The 22,446-nt window shown below is 35.5% G+C and overlaps 1 protein-coding gene across 9 annotated transcripts in view; it reads right to left on the bottom strand.

Annotated features, from left to right (window-relative positions):
- Ih (hyperpolarization activated cyclic nucleotide gated potassium channel Ih) overlaps positions 1 to 22,446 on the bottom strand; it is a 147,495-nt gene that overhangs the window by 3,521 nt on the left and 121,528 nt on the right. For 3 of the 9 annotated variants that reach the window (XM_018521904.1, XM_018521900.1, XM_018521897.1), the window contains 7 exons: positions 19,864 to 20,000; positions 18,359 to 18,502; positions 14,393 to 14,467; positions 8,771 to 8,878; positions 1,632 to 1,781; positions 434 to 652; positions 196 to 342 (listed from right to left, as the gene is read on the bottom strand). In XM_018521904.1, the coding sequence (XP_018377406.1) occupies positions 196 to 342; positions 434 to 652; positions 1,632 to 1,781; positions 8,771 to 8,878; positions 14,393 to 14,467; positions 18,359 to 18,502; positions 19,864 to 20,000 (980 nt within the window). The remainder of the gene's footprint in view (positions 1 to 195; positions 343 to 433; positions 653 to 1,631; positions 1,782 to 8,770; positions 8,879 to 14,392; positions 14,468 to 18,358; positions 18,503 to 19,863; positions 20,001 to 22,446) is intronic. The other 6 variants (XM_018521902.1, XM_018521901.1, XM_018521896.1 and 3 more) reach the window with 5 other exon arrangements.

Raw genomic sequence — 22,446 nt, forward strand, 5'->3', positions numbered from 1 at the left:
AGAAAGCGAAGATTTTGAATGCAAAAAGTGCAAGCAAAACGCGAAAAAATAGTTTAATATTATTAATTAAAAAAAAAAGAATAAGATTTCTTAGATTTTCAATTTCACAATTATCAAAATATTATACGTATATCATTTTTAATCTGATTTTTTAGTCTCAATTAAATTAAGTGTTTTATATGAATCCTATCGTACTTCTCTCAATTTTTCCGACAGCTCCCCAAGGATCAGTTCCTCATCGAAGAACTTTCCTTGGTACCGATGTTCGAAGTACTCCGTGATCCTCTGCCTCATTTCTCTCGGTAATTTTCTATAGGCCATGTATTCCTCTACTTGTTTCACCTACGAACAAGTCAGACGGGAATTAAATTCCGGCAAACTCCGAGCGAATTACTCTCGCACGTGTTGGCGTTGTTATAGATGTGTTATCTACCTTCTCGCGGTATTGTCTTCTCGAGGAATCGAGAGATTGAATGAGATTCGTCGCGTGTCCGAGGAAAAGAGCGTAACACGTCGCACCGCTGATCATGCTGAGCATGGTGAGCCACATGTCGGTCAAGGACTGTGGCGGAAACCTACCGTACCCGATACACAGCATGTGCGACATGGCTTTGAAGAGGGCCCACGAGTATTGTTCCAGCCAAAATGAGTCCTGCAAGTAGGCGTCAGGTTGTAACACGAAAATACATTTTGCAAATCGATCGCTAACTTTGGCACAAAGTGCACAGCGTTTGCGCGGAGCTTCGCCCGATTTCTTGCTCCTTGAAAAGTCACTTCATGATTGCTAAACCGCCAAATAACTTTTACGTGTTAGTCGCGTACAATTTATTATTTATTTTTATATATTGAAAAAAACAAACATGTTTATAAATGATTTAAAAAATTGGTATATTAAGTAATTTGTAAAAGAAGAAAAATTAATTGAAGGTAACGAAGATAATGAAAGTAAGTTGAATGAATGTTGAGCTTTAGAGAAAACGCCATTAAACAATTAAAAAAACGATATATTAAATAATTTTTAAAAGAAAAGAAATGAATTATAAGAAGGTAATAAAAGTAAATTGAAAAAAAGTGAATTTAGAGAAACCGATGTTAGAGAAACAGATTATTTTTCAGTCCTGGAATTGTGTATATTAATTTAGTGATTATTAAAATCGTAAACAGTATTGAAATACACTGAGAGAAATGAGTTTGTTATTAGAACAGTGATAACAAATGATATTAGAAAAGTGATAACAAATGTGATGATTTGACAGGAAAACGAATCGATCAGTTATTATTGCGAATCATTTCTCAATGTTATTTGTCAATGTAACAAATAATACATGATGTATACAAGACAAATCACGTTTGTTTAACAAACGTGATTTGTCGTTATTTGTACCTTTTGTAAATAATCAATATGGCTGGCAAATAAAAATCTATCCAGCAAATACATGATTGCTTCTATTACTAATAATAATTGATTGGAATAGCAAACTAGCATCAGTCTTCATGACAGAAAAATCTTGTATTCGTTTTCAGTACCGACATTTGTTGTCACTGTATCTACAAATCATTCGTTGCAAGTACTGGTAGTTTGTTAAATTAACAAAATCTTTTTTCTCAGTGTAATATCGTTGATCACTCACTTGTAACTCGTTAATGGCTACCCATGAATTACTGGGAAATCCTTGAAGCATAGGGACCAGGAATTGCAGGCAGCCACTCCAATGGCCGATCAGGAGCATCATACAGATCAGGTTAAAAATCCGCATGAACACCGACGCCATATTCAGGAACTGCCAACAACAATGTTAAGAGTTTTATTCTCGTGCTGAATCGGGCGTGTCGGAATGTTTCTCACACGTTTTTTTAAAACTTCTCTTGTTTATCCAAAGCTCCGATTGCGTAGTGTACAGCAAGTAAGCGAGTGTTGCACAAAAACGCGATAGATATATAATTCGTCGAATACAATTGGTTCTATTAATGTTTTTGCTCAGATTTAGGAATAATGAGTAAACTACGTGACTGAATCCGTCACTAAGATCCGATCGTTTATTGATAATTATTCAACGAATATTTTTGTACAAATTCTATAGAAAATGAAGCTGTTTTTATTCTTAACTAATCATTCATGCGCTTATGAGAAAAACAACCAATTTTTAGGTAAAACCGTGTTTAAAATCGAAATTCAAGATTTTTTGCGAAATTTCAAATTATTTTTAAACTAGTTTCTTGCTACTTAACGGAACAATTGATTTAAAAATCTTTACTGTAGACACAAAATGAATAATGTTATGAATCAATGTTCAAATTCAGATCTTAGCGCAGATATACAGTGTCTCAAAATTCGCGAATCGAAATGCTATAGCAAGAAAGTTCTCAAAGGAATAAGTTGTATCAGTATTTATTACTGCCTTCCGAGCGATAGTTTTTAGGACATTAAGGTTAAAAACTGGCCAATCATAGATAATGGTCGTCAAACGGACTATTCATGAGTCATTGGTCAATAATATTAGTAATTACGCATGTTACATATACAGACAATAAACAAAAGATTATGTGCGTAATATCCACATATGTTGCGTATAAGGTTTGTTGCGAATTAGTTGATGTTGTTAATAAAAATGTAACGAATATAATATAAATTGATAATTTATCGGAATTATATCGCTACTACGTTACTAATTTGTGTATCATATCAATAGAAGATATGAATAAGATATAAATAATTGCAAAGTGATACATACATACAAGCCATTATTTTATTACAATAATTCTAATCTTTCTTTATTTTATGTATCCTTTGATTCTCTTTAGTCTTTAATTAACCGAAAATTTCATTAAAAATTTTTTTTAATTATTTTACGTCAACATATCAGTGTTATTGCGCGCGTAAACAATTTTTTTATTTAATCAATTAAATTCTAGATAGTCGATTATTTATCAATTATTTATTTGTCTTTATTAGCTGTGCGATATCTCATATTGCATATATTGATTTTTATCGTTTGCATTATTTTTATTTTTGTAAATAAGTCGATCAATGAAAATAATTAATTGACTGATATTTACTGTAATAACAACTATATATTGAGAAAGAGGAGAGAGAGAGAGAGAGAGAGAGAGAGAGAGAGAGAGAGAGAGAGAGAGAGAGAGAGACTGAAAACGTTCCATATTTGTTTAATAAAAAAATCGTTTACATTTTTTAAAATTTTTAATTGTATTAGCTTAATTTTTTAATCCCTAGAAATACAAATAAGTATTTTATTAATGAATTTAAATATAATTACTCATATAACAAAAAATATGTATATAAAAACACTTCCACACAATAAAGAAGAAAAAATATATTATTTCTTATCAAGCACATTAGTGAAAAATTACGATATTTTTAAATTAAATATCCACTTGCGTATGCAATACCTACGATATTTTTTTAAGTCCTCACTGTTAAAGTTTTTGTATGACTAACCTTGTGCTTTGCATCACAAATAGAGTAAGCCTCAATGTTTTTTTAACTTGTCATAATAGTCAACAAATTATAGAAATATCAACGTTGGAAAAAACTGGATATATCCAGAGACGCGGGAAAAAGTTAAATTTGTAATTCATAATCGAGCGAAGTTTAATCAGTCAGTCAAAATTATTGAAATGTAATGATAAACGAAATTATTTCACTTTAAAATTTACATAGTTAGAAATCAGTATGCAACGAGGTATGCATGTAAGTAAATAATAAGTAGTATAATATTAATATTACGTAAATAATAATGAATAGTTGTAATCAGTATACTTTTGAGAGAAAAAAATTAATGAATAAATAAGAAAGAAATAAAAAATAAACTTTTTTATTTAATTTAAGACGCAACAAACGGTATTATACGGACATTATATACGCATACAATCTTTTGTCTGTGAATGAAATGCGAGATCATTAACAATGTCAATTCACGGACACGTGGCCCTTTAACCGTAATTAGCTAAATCTATAATTTAAACTTGTATATCTCAAAAATCATCTTGCTATAATATTTTAATTCATAAATTTCGGAATACACTGTATAGTTTGAGTGAGAGTGTCACACTTTTCCTATGTTGTCATCGTCGTTCTCATACTTTTGAGATTCTTTCTTTTTTCGTCCGTTAAGAAAAGCATGCTACATTAGAAAATACGCATCACGTGGCACACAAAAGAACAATTCAATGTAACCTAAAACGTTGATAAATAACTGGTTATTCTACGAATGCTCTAACAAAAAATATCAATCATTTGCAACTGGTTGGGCCAAGATTCTCAAACCGCTTATGCGCCAAATGTTCATGATAATATGACGTACACAAAAAGGAAAAAAAAAGAGCCAGAATCAATCGACGCTCTACCATATGACGTCGATGTAGTCCATTCGGTTCCAAACGTGAATTACAAATTGTTCGGCTCCAACGTGCGCAATAAGTACGATATGGGAATCCGTCCATAAAATAAAAAGCTGGAGAACACGCGGAGAACGCACCGACATGGCTAATTTACCGAGTTAACCCTTCGAGATTCCGATCCATATCTTATTTTGATGATTATCTTTCACATGGAGAACTGCATCTTGATCGTCTTCTCAATAATTAATACGCACAATTAAGTAACTTGTTTTTTCTTTTCCTGGTAATTGTGCGTTGAAGTGAAATATTAATAGAGATATGTACGATATATAGTCTTCTTGGGGATACTGGAGAGACCAAATTATCGACATTATCAAAAATCTCTGAATTAACTAAATGCAAAAAATTAGGAGATGGTGCAATGGACTTTATACTAAAATCGAAAAAAGTTAAAACTTATACTTAACTTTTTTTCAATTTTAATATAAAGTCCACTGCACTTTTAATTTTGCGTCTACTTTAATCCTATAAAAAGATTTTTTTCTGTCTAGACAATTTGGAGATTTTTATACGAGTGTAATGTCGATAATTGTGTCACTCCAGCATCCCCATTCGTTAATCACAATCAATCCAAATTTCTGAATTCAGATATATTTTGTCGTTTATTTTTATATACGTTCGAATTTTTATAAGAGATTTTTATACATAAACAGAAATTTATTTAGAAGTTAATTTGATTTTATTTGTTATAAGGATTGGTAAAAAGCGATTAATAATACTCGAAGGGTTTGTGAAGTCGGGTAGTCTCAGCGTCCCCTCCTATTAATCGAGAGATGAGGATAGAGTTATCTAAGGATCATTGAAGGTATCATGAAGTGCGACTCATGTTCATGTATGTACATAAAGTATGTACATATGTGGCGATGACATATATATCTGCTTCCGCACTCGTATGCGTGCGGTACTCGCAACGAAACGCAACACGCGCGCTGCAGTAATGACTGTGTCATGCACCGTATTTAGTCTCTGGTGTTTGAGAGATTCCGTTCGGATACTCCGTCGGTGGCGCAAATGAATTTCCGATACAGAATATTGCGCCGTCGACGGGGCATGTGCGAAGAAAATTCTCCCGAACCCGTTATGCGGCGACAAACTGAAGTTTCCGAACTTAAACGCGCTTGCCCAAACACCCGCAAGTAGTTAAAATCTTCAAGCTTTCTCTTTTTATCGCTCACCATATCTATCATACTCGATACACTTTCGTGCTCTTATAACTTACGGAAGTTTGATACTCTCGGAAAGAAAATTCTTGCAGGACTCATCTCAGATGAAAAATTTGTGCCGGCTAATTTATTAATAAATTTAAGCGACAGTACAGCGAAGAATAGGTGAAGCTGTTTACGAGGTTCTTGTCGAGTCTTGGGCAATCGCGGTATAATGATCTTGAAATCGTACGGCAGTGGGACCTGTCCCCCTGTATAACGGTTAGGTAATTATTCTTGTACTTAAACCGCAGAAATGATAGAGCCATTGCAGTACCGACAGTAATGACATAACGACGTATAATAAGCTCAAACAGATGTGTTATCTTGTTGAAGATAACTTAGTTTCATGCATTTTGGAAAAATTCCATACAATCTTTCTTTATTTTGTCATGATAAAATTGCAGCAATAAATGCTTATGAATCTTATAAACGAAAAATATGTAATCCAAGTTACATTTATAATATGTTATTTTTTAACAATTAGGCTACTTTAAATTAAATAATTAGAATTTTTTTTTATATCAATAATATAATATTCATAAGAGAAATTTAGTTAATTGTGTATCAAGTTGGCTTGCATAGCTTTATCACTTGTGCGATTACGCCGGAAACCTAGTCATAAAAGAGTCGCATTTACAGTTATCGTAGACATGGCCATTAATAGATGCAACAATGTAAAAGGCGACGAGAGATGCATCGATGCCCAATCGCCGTAGGATTTCGATGAAGGGCGGAGATCTGGTTATCTAAATGCGGTAAAATATATTAGGGATACTGGCTAGTATCTATCGGGTGTTATGATACTCCATGGATGATGATCAATGGTAACTGTTTCTGCGCCTACGGGAAACAAGTAAGAAAACATAAGAAACTTACGGGCTAGACCACATATAGCTCAATACATTACCTGGTCTACAATTAAAAGATCGTGTACACGTGGAGTACACGGTACACACGCGCACGCATACATATATTGTCGATGTCTAATGAGAGATGCGACGTATATGTACGTGCGTGGCGTGGATTCATAAATTAACAAGAATAAAAAGAAAAGAAAGAAGAAAGAAGGAAACACAAGGTAAACGATACACTGTAACTCAACATCAACCTTCTCTTCTACGAGACAGTCACAGGTCTAGTAAAGATGAAAGCTTGATTCTGTTATGTCTCCACGATATGATTAATGAACAATCAACGATCAATGAGTCAGCGCACTAATTAACGGATGGCGATTGTAAGTGGCAACAACAAACGCTCTAAAACGACACCGGAACAAAAGTGAGTACTGCAAACTAAAGGCACAACAGAGAACAACCGAGACGAGGTACGGGGTTTACGGAAGATAAATGTTTGTCGTGAGGGTGAAAGAGTTCCTCGCATTTCGGCCGAGACGAATTTGAGTGATCATGAGCGTAATGAGGGACGACAAACAAAACGCAGCTGCCAAACGTTACGTTAAGTTTCGCGCAAGCCAAGCCACACGAAGCGAGAAAGCGAAGTGTCTTCGCTCTTCTGTTATGTCTTCGTTTTTCTTTTTTTTTTCCGAATTTGCAAGCACATCGATAGCCAGCGATATTACACAGGTAAAAGTGCACTTTCTCGGCCGAGAAGCAGCGATAGAGAGCGAGGAATGGACAGCGACAGAGCGGACAGCGGCTGGATAAGACGCGCGGCTGGCGAGGGTGGTTACAAGGTGAAAATCGTTTGCAGAGCAGCGGTAGGGGAAGATAAGCGAGCTCTACTTTCAAATGCATTGCACCCTAATTGTTATTCCGTTAGCGCTCGCACGTGTGGTCTGTATCCATTTTTCTCCTGCACCTTTATATCTAAGGTAGCGATGCACACTTCGGGTACGTGGTTAATATACAGTGTGCAATTTGCAACAAAGCGACAGAGAAGGGACGCCCAATTACGTGCGCTCGTTTTCACAGGATCGTGCACACCGTCTAGCGATCAAAAGCGTTTCACAAGATAGTGCGTGGAAACACAGGCGGTTTGCGATCGTCCATCGGGTCACGGGACGCGGAAGGATCGGAGGGAAAAGGGAGGGTACAAGACGGAAGGATCGAGGAGACATAGATGATACAACAGTCAAGTAGTAAACGAGAGGAAGTTAGAATGAGAAGACAGACAGAGAGAGAGAATAGATACAAATATATATATATATAAAGAGACGGAGAGAGGAAGGGTTTAATACGAATATACGATTGTTTTGAGTCGGACGCGCCACGCCGGACTTTTGACAACCGATCCCTGTTCGTTCACTTTCACAGACGCGCCACGCCGGACTTTTGACAACCGATCCCCGTTCGTTCACTTTCACGTCGAATATCGCGCTGTCGATCGGCGATCATCGGAAATTGGGGCTTCTACATCCGCGAGGTGCTGACGCAAAGGTGGCTCGTAATTAACCGAGCACGGCGTTTTTTTTTTTGTTATATCTATGTTCGTGGGCGCCTCTAGATTATCATATCACACACATAGTTATGTACATGTACTTTCTCATCGCTAGGCGGGTGCCGATGGTGATTGTATAGAAGCATAGCCTATTGCTGCGGGTATATGTAATGTATAATGCGGCGGAAAAAAGTAAAAGCTGAATGTTTATAATAAACCAACGAGCCAATCAGCGTACAGCTCCTCCGTCCAATTAACCTCGTCAGCCCCGCTCCCGGTTCTCGCGAGATATCGACAGAACGGCAGTCGATTGATTAAATCAACAATCCGATTCTCGCGTGATGCCACAAATTATTCGACAACCAACGATGCAATAAATATCTTGGCAAGGAAAGAAACGATTGATTTAATTCGCCGGTCAAAGATATACGTACTAGATCAATTTTAAAGCAAAAATTGTGGGATCTACAATTTCTGAAATGTTTTATTAATATTTCCAGTCATTCTTTAAAGTGCTATTATATTTTTATTTATAGAATGTTTTCTAAAAATTTATCGTAACATGAATGGTAATTCTTTACTATCACGGAGATCTTATTCAATAATTGTGTTAATTAAATATTGGCGGCAAAGAGAGGGTCGACTTCTTTCTATCGAGTCTCGCGGGAAACCGGATGGGAAATCGTCGAGGCTGATTCGTGGTGCGAATCACGTGGACGTGAGCTCGCGCGTTCGCCAGGGCGGGTTACCTTAAAAATAAGTTCGCTTTTGCTGAAACCGGACTTCTTTTTAGTCATATTGTCAGAACTTAGGCGCCCCCTCCGCTCAGTGCGTTTTTTTTGTAGGTTCTGCAATATCTAGAAACAAAAGAAAGCGGGACATAGCCAGACGTAGTAAGAAGAGGTTAATAGAAATTCTGTAGAGGTTAATAGAAATTTCACAGAGAGGAGGTAGAAATAGTGTCAGAAAGAGTGTAAGAAAGAATAGGAAACAGAGATAGAAAGAAACGGAATTGAAAGTAACAGTAAGGAGGACGGGAGAGAAAACGTCGGTATAATTAGGCGGTTTTATATATGTATTAAATTGACAGAGAGAGTTTGCAAGATGGTATGGTGGTACAGTAGCGAAAGTAAGATGGATGTAGTATAGGAGATTGTCGGGTGGTTGCAGGATCGATTTTCTTTTTCTCGTCTCTCGTGAGGTCAGAAATTTTCGTGTGCGATACTGTAGCCACATTACACAACGAACGCTGAAAGGCAATCCCATCCCTAAAGTTTCGTCCTTTCGCTATAGTAATATGAAGCATACTCGGATCGCGAAATCCGCCAGCAGATGCGCAAAAGTAGTAATCGACGTCACTGTAGACATTTTTAACGGTGACATCCACCGAATCAGGCCGTACGTACAATCACAAGTGAATCACGTTAGTTTATCTATTTAACGACGAAATAAATTAAGAAAAAAAGTAGAGAAAGATGATATATAATATTTACATAGATATAAGGTGTTAGTACCTCTCATTTTCCATCCTCCCTCCTGAACGCTAGTACTGGCACATACACAAGCACATAAACAGAGTAAATAATTACACCAGGTGTCAGTATATCGGTGTTGGTGCGAATTCTCGTTTCGCCGGCGAGTGTTGACCGCCGTAATTTGAGTACCAAACGATCGATCGTTCGATCGATCGTATGGGTGATGAGAGATCGATTAAAGTGTGAGTTGCGGGGCGTAAATATAAAAGAACGATTTTCGGTGATGTGAGCGACTGTGTGCACGCAAAAGTATAATCGGCAAGGACACGGCACGATAACGAAGAGTATAACAGTCCGATAATCCGTGAATTAGGTAATTAGTAATCAACAAGCCATTCGAATATCAAAGCTATCGAATTAGCAGTCGCGCGCCAAGCGTGAAGCCGCAATTCCTTTTCAAGCTCGGATGAAGCTCGATGAATTAATTAGCGGTTCTGTATACATATATGTGGTATCGTGGTGGATTTACGGATTGAGTAAAAAACCGCGCGATTAACTTGCAAAGCCGTGTAACTTGATCCTGGGCGTGTCTGTAGAGCTATTGAAGTAATTCAGCACGCGAACGTAATTGACTTCGCGACACTGTCGATATTATCTTTCATGCAAATTCTATGTCAGTGTCTCGATTTAAACCAGCCACCAAAATTTGATTGTAATGTACGCCGAAGAGAATTTGATAGTTTTCCACATGGGAGAGGCTGCTCATTTCGTCTTGAATTAACACTTTACTAATTTAGTAATTTAATCGAATAGGATTAATTGAAGAAAGGCTAAAAAAAGAAGAAAAGTGCACATTAATTTACGTTTGAAGGAACAAAAATTATTTCAAGAGAGAGAGTGTTGGTGATACAATACATAATAAACATTGTCTCGACTTATGAAATTCATATTGATGAAAGAGAGAGAGAAAGAGAGACAGAGAGAGAGAGAGAGAGAGAGAGAAAGAGAAAGAGAGAGAGAAAAATCTGCAAATGTGATAACTGTGGAATATAAAAATTCTGCTCTTCCCGGGGCAATGTGTGCGCATCGCTGCTCTGCTGAAAGAAACAGTCTGTGACGAGATAAACATTGACAAAAGGAGAATCGCTCCCATCTTTCTGAAAAATTCCATGCAAAAGTCACGAAAAGGCAGAAGAAACTTGAAAATTATCCGTTAAGAGATTACCGCATGTATGTAGTTCGAAGTGAAAGAACATCGTACATGGTCGCATATCGAGATTATAAATACATAGTCAACGTAAGACAAGAATACATTCACGTTAATCGCGATGTCTTACAACATTTCTTTGTCGCGTCTTTACATCTTATGTATACATCCCAATAATTGTACGCGACAAGAAACGCGCGATTTACCAAGTACGCGAAAATCACGCGGACGTACAATCGCGCGTTTCTGCATGACAGTCATGATTTATCGTCTCTTAATATGCGTATACACGCGAGTACGTTTTAATTTGCCACGTTGAATGCAACCAGCCCCGACTATTATCGCGGCGGTTTGCTACTGTGCGGCTGTTAACTCTAATGTGCGTGCTCACAAAGGCACTCGTGTTTGTTATCTGATTTAATTACGATGTAAAGGGAAACAGGGTGTATACGTGCCACGGACAGAAAGCTTTTGCACTCGTTACAAAGAGCACTGCGTTTTGCTGTTTCTTTTTTCTAATTAATTAATTAATTAATAAGAACGAACATAAGGGTGGAATTTTTTAACGCGTTGTTGATTCGTTAAGAAGGTAATACGCACGTATATGAAGGAACTGTTTGTCTCGCTGAAATTTGGTGATATAATCGATAAATCACATTTTTATAATATACAGAACATAAAAAAAAACAAAATTAACGTAATACAAATCACACAACAAAAAGTTAATGTTAAATAAATAATGTAGAAAATTTGCGATCAATCTGTCGTTTTACCTGTTATCTTTTTTATTTTCTTTTATTCATTTGAACGTGATATTTATTTCTATCTTTGAATCCTATATTATGTACTTATTTTTTTATATTTCAGTGGTAAAAGTTTTTCATTGAACAATAACTAAGAGAAATTAAAAACTTTTAGAATTAAATTAGAATTAAATTATTATCAACTTAAAACAATATCAATATAAAAAAAAACTCTCACCATCTTTCTCTATACATCTTATACCTTGCTCTTTTAAGTCAGATGACAAGCTTTAGTATATTAGGGCAATCGTAACTTTAATTCCTTAGATTGACATTCGTTGTTCATTTAAATCTAATGCATGACGAATTTCTTTCGGTGAACAATACGAAAAATACTATACAATAAAAGAAGACATATAGAACAAGAATCGTCTCTTTCAGATCGAGTCTGCGCGATTAATCGACTGTTCTCTCCTTATTTCCTGTCTCTCTTCGCGAAAAACGGAATGCACACATGAATGACAGTGCATTATCATGTACGTGTATATATATATATATATATATATATAGGTACACATATGTATTCCAGAAAATATTACACTTCGCTTCCTAGGAATCAACACGTAAGAAGCATCTCTCTCGTGGAAAATTTTCCTCTCGTTGCACAATCGAATCGAGACGAGACTGCGTCATTGGTGATTCGCCGTGCGATCGCGAAGAGGAGCAGCAATTCTCGAGACAAGAGCGGAGACACGAAAGACGCACGCGAAAGAGAGGAAACGTCATATCCGCTATGTGTATATCGGGTGGCGAGATGGTTAAAAGATCGCACGCTGTCGCGTACTTCTATCGCTTCTGTTGTGGAGGCCAGGGTAGATATCTAATGACCGTCTACGGCGGATAAAGAACGCTGGAAAATATCGTCGGTAATATTATAATATAAACGTGCTCCTGAGAGAAAGAGAGAGAGAAAGAGAAAAAGAGAGAACAAACGAACAAAAATATGATGATATACGGATACATACGTGGGCAGAGGAAAGTACCGACGGCGTCTGCGTAATTGTACTCTCCGTCCTGGCGGAAGTAAAATGTCAAAATGAAACAAAAAGAAACGAAATCGGAATCGCTTCCTCCTCGTTAAATCAGGCATATCTAGACAACACGAAACAACAGGCAATCAGAACGGAACGCGAATGAGGGAGGGACGAAATAATCGGTGGGACTGGGGTGCTCGCTAGAAGTTTATCTCGAGGAAAGGAACAAGGAGAGGAGTAAATTGTCGGGAGTAAATAAAACTGGGAATACACACTGAACACGGGCACATCGCCAAGAATTTTGGACAGATAGGGTTAATTAACACCTAACACTCACAGGCAGACCTACGGTTAGACCAACCAACTTTCTCATCTGTTGAGTGGTTCGTGTCGAATACCTCGCAAAAATTCTCCATCAGGCTTACTCTTGCATGTTGTATAAGAATTTTAAAAGAAATTTCCTGTTTCATAATCACGCACATAATTGGATGCGGCGATAAGATTCACGACAAACGAACTCTCGGCTCTTCATCGTCACCGTGACCTCATGCGCTACCATTGTCAAAAAATGGTGCATCCGTCAAAAATGTATATACTATCAGTACATTTACATGCACACGTATCTAGATTATGCAAACCGTCAATGTAAGAACGTCGATAATCGCTATTGACTCATACGGTAATGTACATGCGCATCTATGTCGTATCAGGCCAATAAAGTTATGCGGCTTATGGGGCCGGCGATAATCGAGAGCCGAGAAATTCGAGGTGAACGTTTCAACGGCGATCGGCACGAACGTCGGCCGTTCCTGCGATCGCGCGATCGAATATTCGACACGACCAGTTCACAATGACTATTCGTGTAACCAAACTCATGTTAGTACCTAGCAGAACGGAACTTTCCAACAAAACCCGACAAAAACAAGGTAGCATCTCATACCAAAAAACTGTTCTCAAGAACTTTGGCGAGGAATCAGCTAGTCGGTGAAACATGGATTTTAACAATATAGTTATAGAAAAACATCGTCACTAAGATATAATACTGCAAGCATTATCATTCTCCATCGATCAATACATACTGAATTCTTCTCAGCTAATATCGCATCTTCTAATCTGTGATCCATGTCACACGTCGCATCGCCAGGACTACGGGACTAAGGGCAAGACTGATCAAGAGCTTGTTGAAGTGTTCTACGCAGTGAAAGCTATTTGACTTCCGTGAAAACTACAGCTACGTTTAATTCTGTATGAAATATTAAGTTATACTGTAACTTGATTAATTTCAACCAGATTAATTTCAACCAGAATGACATTTCAATAATTCCGTTACCTTACGAGAGATCAATTAATTAAAGTATAAGACTTTTTCCGATTTGCCTGTTCGAGTTTGTAGTGTTCAGACTTTAACGAAGTCGCGTGACAAGGAAGGAGTTTAATTACTCCATAAGTCTGTAATAAGCTTTCAACATTTGATCAAATGGTAGGCATAGTCTTTTCTCTGCTCAATTGACTTTTTACAGAACATGGAATTCCCCGACAATATTAAAGCTCTTGATCGGCTCTGCTACAATTCACAAACTGGGTCTAAGTATGTCGGGTGTGTTATATGTGTAAAAAGAAAAATAACTTCTCGTACCGGAGACTGTAAATTACACGACAAGACTATGCACGTTCTCTATGAAACTCAAAATGAAAAACGAGAGATAGGTGACCACAAACGAAAACGGCAACGGTAATCAGAATAATCGTAATCAATGAGTAACAACGAAAGAAACGACAGTAGTGAGTAAATAATGATCTAGCGTATATAGATATATTTATACGTAGAAAACACATTGAGTTTTGTGTTAACGAACGCTTGAATCAAGTAAGGGCAATTGGCCTTGGTTTCAGGGTAACTAGGCAGGCACACCTTGCTGGTTCGGTCTGGTTGGGGCGGTGTCGCCCGACGCTCGTAGTGCCTCTCCGGCTGTTGATAAAGGGGGATCTGCAAACCCATTCGGAAACGTGTTCTCGCAGTACGCCTAGTAGTCGATTTGTATATATTGTTTTCTTTGTACTCGTGTGTGTATGTCTGAGAATTAAAAGATTCCTGTGCGTATTAGTGTGTATGCGTGTGGATGTACAGGCAAGATTGTATTTTATCTATACAAGAGTGACGATATGAAAAATTGTGTAATGTCTACCCTCTAAATTTCTTAGAGTGAAATCTCACTCCGAAAAAGTTAAAATACTACCACTATTGAAAAGAGTGAAAATATTTGTACTCTTAAATAAGATTAGCAGATTTTTTTTGGAGTGAGATTTCTCTTTTGGAGTAAAATTTACTAAAAAAAGAATGAGATTTCTTTCCTTTAAAGCGAATCTCTAAAAGAATGAAATCTTATTCCACAAAGGAATGAAAATCTGCCACTCTTATTCAAGAATGCAAATATTTTCACCTTTTTTCAATAGTCGCAGGTATTTTTACTTTTTTGAAGTGAGATGTCACGCCAAGAAATTTAGAGAGTATTCTATTATTGCGTAAGCGTGGTTAGGTTAAATGGTCGTAAGAATTGACCAATCAGTCGAATATTTACCTCAAATTTGACTGTGATTGGTCAATTCTTACAATTACTACTTACGCTTACGCAATTGTAAAATGGACTTAATACTTAGGAAAGATATGAGGATCGTTACATTGTGTTTCACTTGATTATTTAAGAAAGTAAGTGGATGTAAGAGGACGATAATATTTTTCGATTAGACGATTTAGGATCCTCGTAAGATATATAATGTTGTGTGTAGAGTGGCGTGATAATCACGCATGTGCTTGTGGTATCTTCGTTTTCAGGATGTATTGTATATGTATATCTACTCGGTATACAGATTTTTCGCTGCTATAGATTAATGGATAAATTGTCGGCTCTATGCTCACATTAAAACGATGGAGGGATAAACATATAATTGTATATGTGTATGTGTATTATGAAAGACAACCGTCCGATTTGTTATATATCAATGTTGATTGTGTCTGATAATAAATACGAGAACTTGAAATAAAAAATTGTAAGTGCTGGTTTTTTACAGTGTATTTGTATACTTTTTGAATAAATTAAATATTTTGTGAAAAGAGCAATTTTTATTTATTTTGCACTTACAGTCTTTTTATGTCAAGTCTGCATTTTTCTATACAGCAAAGTATATAAAACGACGAATTAGCCAATAATTAGCCATTAATTTAAATTAAAATAATTTCACTACAAATATAGCAGCCCGTATATTTTATAGTCTGCCCATTGAAGAGATGATAATCAAGATTTGATTGAATAATCATGCGAAATGATTTATAAATTAACTACCAGTGCGCACTTTCTCAACGCGATACGTGATATACGTATACATTGAAAGTTTATTCCTCGCGCTTCGAAAATAAGTATGACAACGACATCAATAACAACGAAGAAGAGAAGATGAATGGAAAATATTTGGCTAAGTTTCATCTTAAATGGATCTACATTTTCAATTATCCTTCTATTAGCGTCTATGAATAGTGGCGCCACAAATTACTATTCTCGTTGTCGTTGGCATACTTTCAAAGTCCATTAATATTTTCACCGAAGGCGGTACAAGAACTGATTTAATTTTGCGTTAATTAATTGAGAAAACATTTTATCCCCAATTTAACGAAAACGATTTATCGTAAATTCGACGAAGAAAGAGAATACGGGGTAGCGATTCTCGACATCGTATTCGGTCGTATTGTGGTCGGTACGTTTGCCTCGCGCATATCTTCGCTACTATTTGACAAACTATAGTTAATTAATTTGTTCAAACGATATCGATATCCGGATGCGTGACAAGTCTATTGCACTTGGAACGCAGTTTTCCCTCGCGCATACAATTTTTTCTCGCGCATACATTTTTTTTCTCAGCGTATATCTTTGTACAACAGAACAGAACAGAGAGGAAAAAAGCAGAGGGAGGCAATAGTAACGTTTCAAGGCAAGCGTAATAAGATTTTCAGCGAATGACAGACTGCTATCTCGATTGGACGAAAAGCCTGATTGATTCGTTGGTCTCTTCGCTGTGCCACGATTTTACGCTAACAGCGCGAGCACAAATAACGTAACACAAAAACGTTATCCCACGTAAACACAATCGCCGACGTGCGGAAGCACCGAAAGGTAGCAATAATTTCTCAATCCAATTAACCCACTCAAACAATTAATGCACTTGCAGTTCATTTGCCGTATAATTGACCTGGCGAGATGTATATGCACAACATGTATACACGAATATTATCGTTATTTGATTAATTTTCTTATTACTGTAATAATATACATGTTTCACAATCTTTCTATTCTGTAGCTGCAACAACCACTTCGCAGTACTTTGTTTAAATTTTTAAACATTTAGTGAAGAAATAGCGAGATATATTTGTAGTAAAATAAAACAGAGACGTGAATTTATGGAAGACATTTATAGAAACCAGATTATTCTTTTTACCTTTTGTTATTTATTCTGTTATTTCTTTTATCTTTCGAAATGATTCTCCGATTGAATGAAAAGAATGGGCAATACGTTCACGCATTGCTTCGATTATCGAATATATATACACTTGTTTGGAAGGACAGTTACTTACCCGTCGACGAATCGTCGTACCATTACATCACGTGCACAAAATTGACATGTGCGTTAAAACGAGAGCAAAAAGTAACGAGTAAGATACGAATAGCGAACAACAACAATTATCGGTGCATCGAAACGACAATGAAAAATATAATAAAATGTTGTCGTATTGTGTCACGAGATTCTCTTTGTATCGAGTTTCACGGTGTATTAGCGATGATTTTGCGGTACACGCAATCGCACGTGCACGTGTATCCTTTTTCCTCTATTTGCTTTTTCGTCACGCTATCTCTCCGCTTGTGTCCGCGAATTGTTTGTTAGAGGTATTACCTATTGTTACGACTACTATCTGTTTTATGCTCCTCTCGGTGCGGTGAAATGATCGAGCAAGGGAGAACAGCTGATTCTAATTAACGATTATTATTACCGTGAGAGAGAAAGATAGACGGTAGGATTGGAGACTTTCTCGTAGAGTGGAAATTTCGGGGTATCACGGGATATATTGAGTAGAGCCGTGGGGACACTTATTAGATGTTCAGCAACGGAAAGCGAAACATAATCTAATCATCTGAGAGCCCAGTTCGAAAAAATTCCCCGCAGTGGTGGACTGAGACATTTACGACAACGATGAAAAAGTAATTTTGTTAAGAATCCTATTTTCGTTGCATATACCTAAAAAAGATTTGTACATACATATTCGATCAACTGAACTTTATTAATGAAAATATTATGACAAAGGGAGACTCTTTGCACATAGTGAGAATGAAATTCTCATTTAATGAGTGCAAATTTGAGAAAACTTCGTAAAAAAGATTGCCTGTCAGACAGAATCCACCACTGACGTGAGAACTTCGCTGGTAAGACTCAATGAGTCATCTGCGGTTAAGTACGAAATATCCACGGTAAGGGTACGAAAGTGGGCTGACTTGTTGCCTTTATCTCCTCCGATTCTCTACAGCGACCATATATCACAGGCATAGACATAATTATTTAATATCCCACATAAAATGCGGAAGGTGATTTCTGCAATTGACAGATTCAAAAAACTGACAATCGACATTAATTAACTCATTAAGCTTCATTGTCTACAGAAAAAGCAGTAGTTTCGTAGGAGGAAAAATCGCTTGTCAGCTTCCTGAATCCGTTAAAGGTCACCATTCGCTTCTCCTTTTCTTTTTTTTTATATACCTAAATTATACACGAACTACACGTATCGTATGTTTACAAAATAAGAACAGTGCTGTATAGTAAGTAGCAGAACACTCACATAGACCTCTTCCCATTGCGAGACATACCGCACCAGTCTTGACAAACGTAGTAACCTAACGAGTGATAACAGTTTTGCAAGCCTGAGGATCCTGAGAGCACGTCCAGCATGCAGGATCTGGAAGGACTCGCTGAAGTCCTGAAACTTGCGAATTTCTTTCTTACTGTAATATTTGACTCTTCGAGTGTCAGTAAACAAGTGTGCAAATATCCAGAGTTATTTCGAAAATCGTTCAGAAAATTATTCAGAAAATTCTTTCATGATTCATTAATTTTATATTTATACAATATATTATATAATAATATATAATTTTATTATTTCATTTCTTTTTAATTTTATATTTAGCATATTATTCTAGAAAAATTATATAAAGAATTAAAAGTCTTTTTTTACATTAATAATATATATCGTGAAAAATATTGTACGTATATGAAAATGTATTATTTATTAATTTGGTAAGAGAAACTAGAAAGTTATTTTGATGATTTTTTATAAAGCAGAGCTTTGTATTTTGTATTTCAGCGAAGCACATGAAAATATTACGTATTTTGTATTTAAAATCGAAAAATTCTAAGTTTTTTGTACTTTGTAATTCAAATAATAATAGAGAAAAGTCGCCGATACTGACATAAGTCTCCTAAAGTGACACCCCCTTATTTCTTAGAAACTAACTATTGCACTTTATTAATACTAATAAAATCTGTTTAGCTAATTAAAGAAGTACAAACTCATAATTCATATATTTGTGGCTTATTTCTATACCAAATCAGCTAAAAACCAATTCTATGAATCCGAGAAGAAAATTCTTACGGTGTTCTTTTGCAAATTGCGTAATTAAAATAATAGTGACTGTATTATTGATAATATTATGTCATTTTAAATTTTCATAGTTTCATAAATTAGTTTTCTTTACAGAATAGGATATATCTTTATTTATAGAATAGGAATGTTGGTATTATTGCTTACTATGTCAGTTTTGAAGTCCATTTTGTCAGACGCTCATTTTTGCATAACTTACGAAAAACTTAATTATTGCAAAATTGCAAACAGTATTATAAAAATTACTTATACTATCTGATAGAAGATACTTTTTATTTTGTATTTATGTTTTTGAAGTTGTATTTTTACTTTTTGTTTAAGAAATATTGTCTAAAAACAAAGTGGTATGTCGGTATCGGTGACCTTCCTCTAATAATTAATTGTTAATCTTAGTATTGGAAATACAAAATACAAGATACTTTCAATCTTTCGTTATTAATATTGAAATACAAAATACTTTTATATACTCCCATGAAACACAAAATACAAAATATTTTTTTACAATGTATGAGCTCCGTTGAAATGTACAATACAAAATACAATTGTCTTACAAATACTGTTTTTAAAATAAAAATATTTCAAATACATGTCTAGCCCAGTTCTGTCATAAAGTATAGCGAGCTAATAACTTACGACTTATAATAAGGAATATGTAAGGTTGCATAGGACGATGTAGACATACTTACTTGATTAAATATGAGGAAAATGTAGTCTAATGGTATGGAGGAGATGAGGTCGAGAAAGAACCAAGTCCTGAGGTAGTGTTTCGCGATTAACTTCGGATCCAGTATCACCTGTTCGGCATTATCCTGCTGCATTATACCTGCAACGAAAGAATTTTACTCCGGTGTTTTCCACATCAATGATTTTCCAAAGCCTGCGAAGCTCAAGCTGCCGGAAAAACGCTAATGTTGTTACCTCACGCTCTGGCGACTTGCCATCGATTCGACAGTTTGTCACGTTGCCGTTCTCGCGCATCTGATGCATCCATTACGTATATATAATACGTAATTTAACAATTGGAGAAAAACAATCATTGAATTGTTATAGGTAAGTAAAAGAAAGAGAAGTAATTATTAAGAATATTACTGTTCCGTGCTAAAATATTTGAACGGGATGATTTGATCAGAATAGAAATGCAGCTTAGAAATTTTCAATTATCGCAAATCGACACAAAGCAATGTGCAATATAATATAATGATTTTCATCGGTCACAGTTCGTGACCTAATTCCGCGTTTACGAAACCGATTCAAACACGTTTCAAATTAATCCCTTGGTAATAACGAAATGTCAAGGAGTTAGGAGTATTCTCTTCCCCTAACAATACTGTCATTGTGTATTGTCGAGACCAGCAAGAGCGCAAATAGATGATCCATCTTGCATTGCATCTGTTTTCGCCGGTATCTTATACTTGAAAACGTAACAAGGACGAGTCGCGTGAAAGAAAAAATTCCAAAGTGGTAGACCCTTCTTGAAATCTTAAATATAAAAAATTGGAAAAATTCTTAAAAAAAATTTCGCTAGTCTTGTTCTTAAAAAAGAAAAAATCAAGAGACACGGTAGTGTCTCGCGCCAAGTGGGCGCGCAGTGCGAGACTACCGTGTCTTTACGCGAGTCAGCGAGTTGCGAGCATCCGAAATTATCGGTTTTTTAATAATGGCTAGACCGATCGATTCTAAATATGAGCTCAATCGACAGCTTGGGTCCGAATTATATAATATAAGCGTTCTTTTTACCTCTACGTGTCCTATGAACGGAGATATCGTGATGCGAAATCCGAAATGTCAAAATTATATGTAAGATACGTCATCGGCTCAAAAAGTCATCTCCTTTTCATATTTTCCACGATAGATGGCACTCGTTTATTGCTGTTATTTACCGATTTATTTATCTATAGTTTCATTGTATGCCGCACTGTGTCGACATTTCACTGTATAGTTACTTTAATATACAATACTTTAATAAGTTACTTTTAAATTAAAAGTGTATAAAAATATAAAACAGGCCGCTTGATGTGTGAACGTCATTGCGTACATATATTCATACCGTTACTAAATTCACGATTTTAGCCTCGCACGTCAAGCGGTCAAGCGGCTCGTTTTAAATATTTATACACTTTAGATTAAAATTACTCAGAAACTAAAGCAGCAATCAAAAATCTAAAAATACTTTTATTATATGTCGTCGGTATCTTTTGATTGCGACCAGTTCGAATAAAATTGGTGCAGCCGATACCGAGATCTGGAGATCGTTTCCCAAAAAGGGACTATTTCAGCTTTTCAAATTTTTTCAGTCGTATGTGTAACATATATACAAAGCGTTTTGTCTATTAAACTGCTGTTCACAATGCCTTCATAGAATTCTAATTTTAATGTAAAATTAAAGTAAAATTAGCAACGAAAGTGAATCTTAATGCGTATTTGATTAATTATGATCCTTCATCTATAATTGCTAATTAAGAAGCAATTATTGAATATAATCGGCTAAAACGACTATATAAACCAGAAGCACAATTAATTAAATTATTATTATTTCAAAAGAGTTATCGTAAAATTAAAGATGTGCCATAAACATTACCGAAAATAATAACTTTCGTTCAACAGTCAGATTAAAAAGTTCGACAAAGTAGGGGAGACCGGGACCGATTGTCACAGTTTTTGATTATTGATTTTTTAAAAAAAGTGGATGCCTGATTTTGAAATATTATATACAATATACCTACACCCTTTAGGTATTAAGAAAAATATTACTTATAAATTCATCATATCATAAAAATAAGTTATTTAATTTTAAATGATGCTGCGAAAATATGATAATTAACCCCGTGTTCTGGGTTGATTGTCATACGTTCTAGGATTGGCAGTAGTATATTTGTTATGGACAACATATATAAAAAACACAATTTTTATTTTAATATCAGTTCTATATTTTGAAAAATAATAGTAATTATATAATTAATACAAAAATAAAATAGTTATTTTAATCATAAAATACGTACGTTTGTTTTTGTATGTAGTTTCTATATGAAAAATGAAAAAATATATATCTATATGAAATATAATATATTTGTAAGTATATTCTCTCTCTCTGAAAATGTGTCCTCTAAAGATATTAAAATTAATTGTCACCTAACCTCGTCTCATTTTGGTCAATCTACCCCACATAGCCATTTTTAATAAAAGAGATTGTATTCACAAATTTAGTCGGAATAATGATTACTTAATTGTAGCAAAGATCTTCTAAGATATGTCATTTTCTATGAATACAG

The sequence above is a fragment of the Trachymyrmex cornetzi genome, unplaced genomic scaffold (genome assembly GCF_001594075.2).
Source record: "Trachymyrmex cornetzi isolate Tcor2-1 unplaced genomic scaffold, Tcor1.1 scaffold125, whole genome shotgun sequence".
Taxonomy (NCBI): Eukaryota; Metazoa; Arthropoda; class Insecta; order Hymenoptera; family Formicidae; genus Trachymyrmex; species Trachymyrmex cornetzi.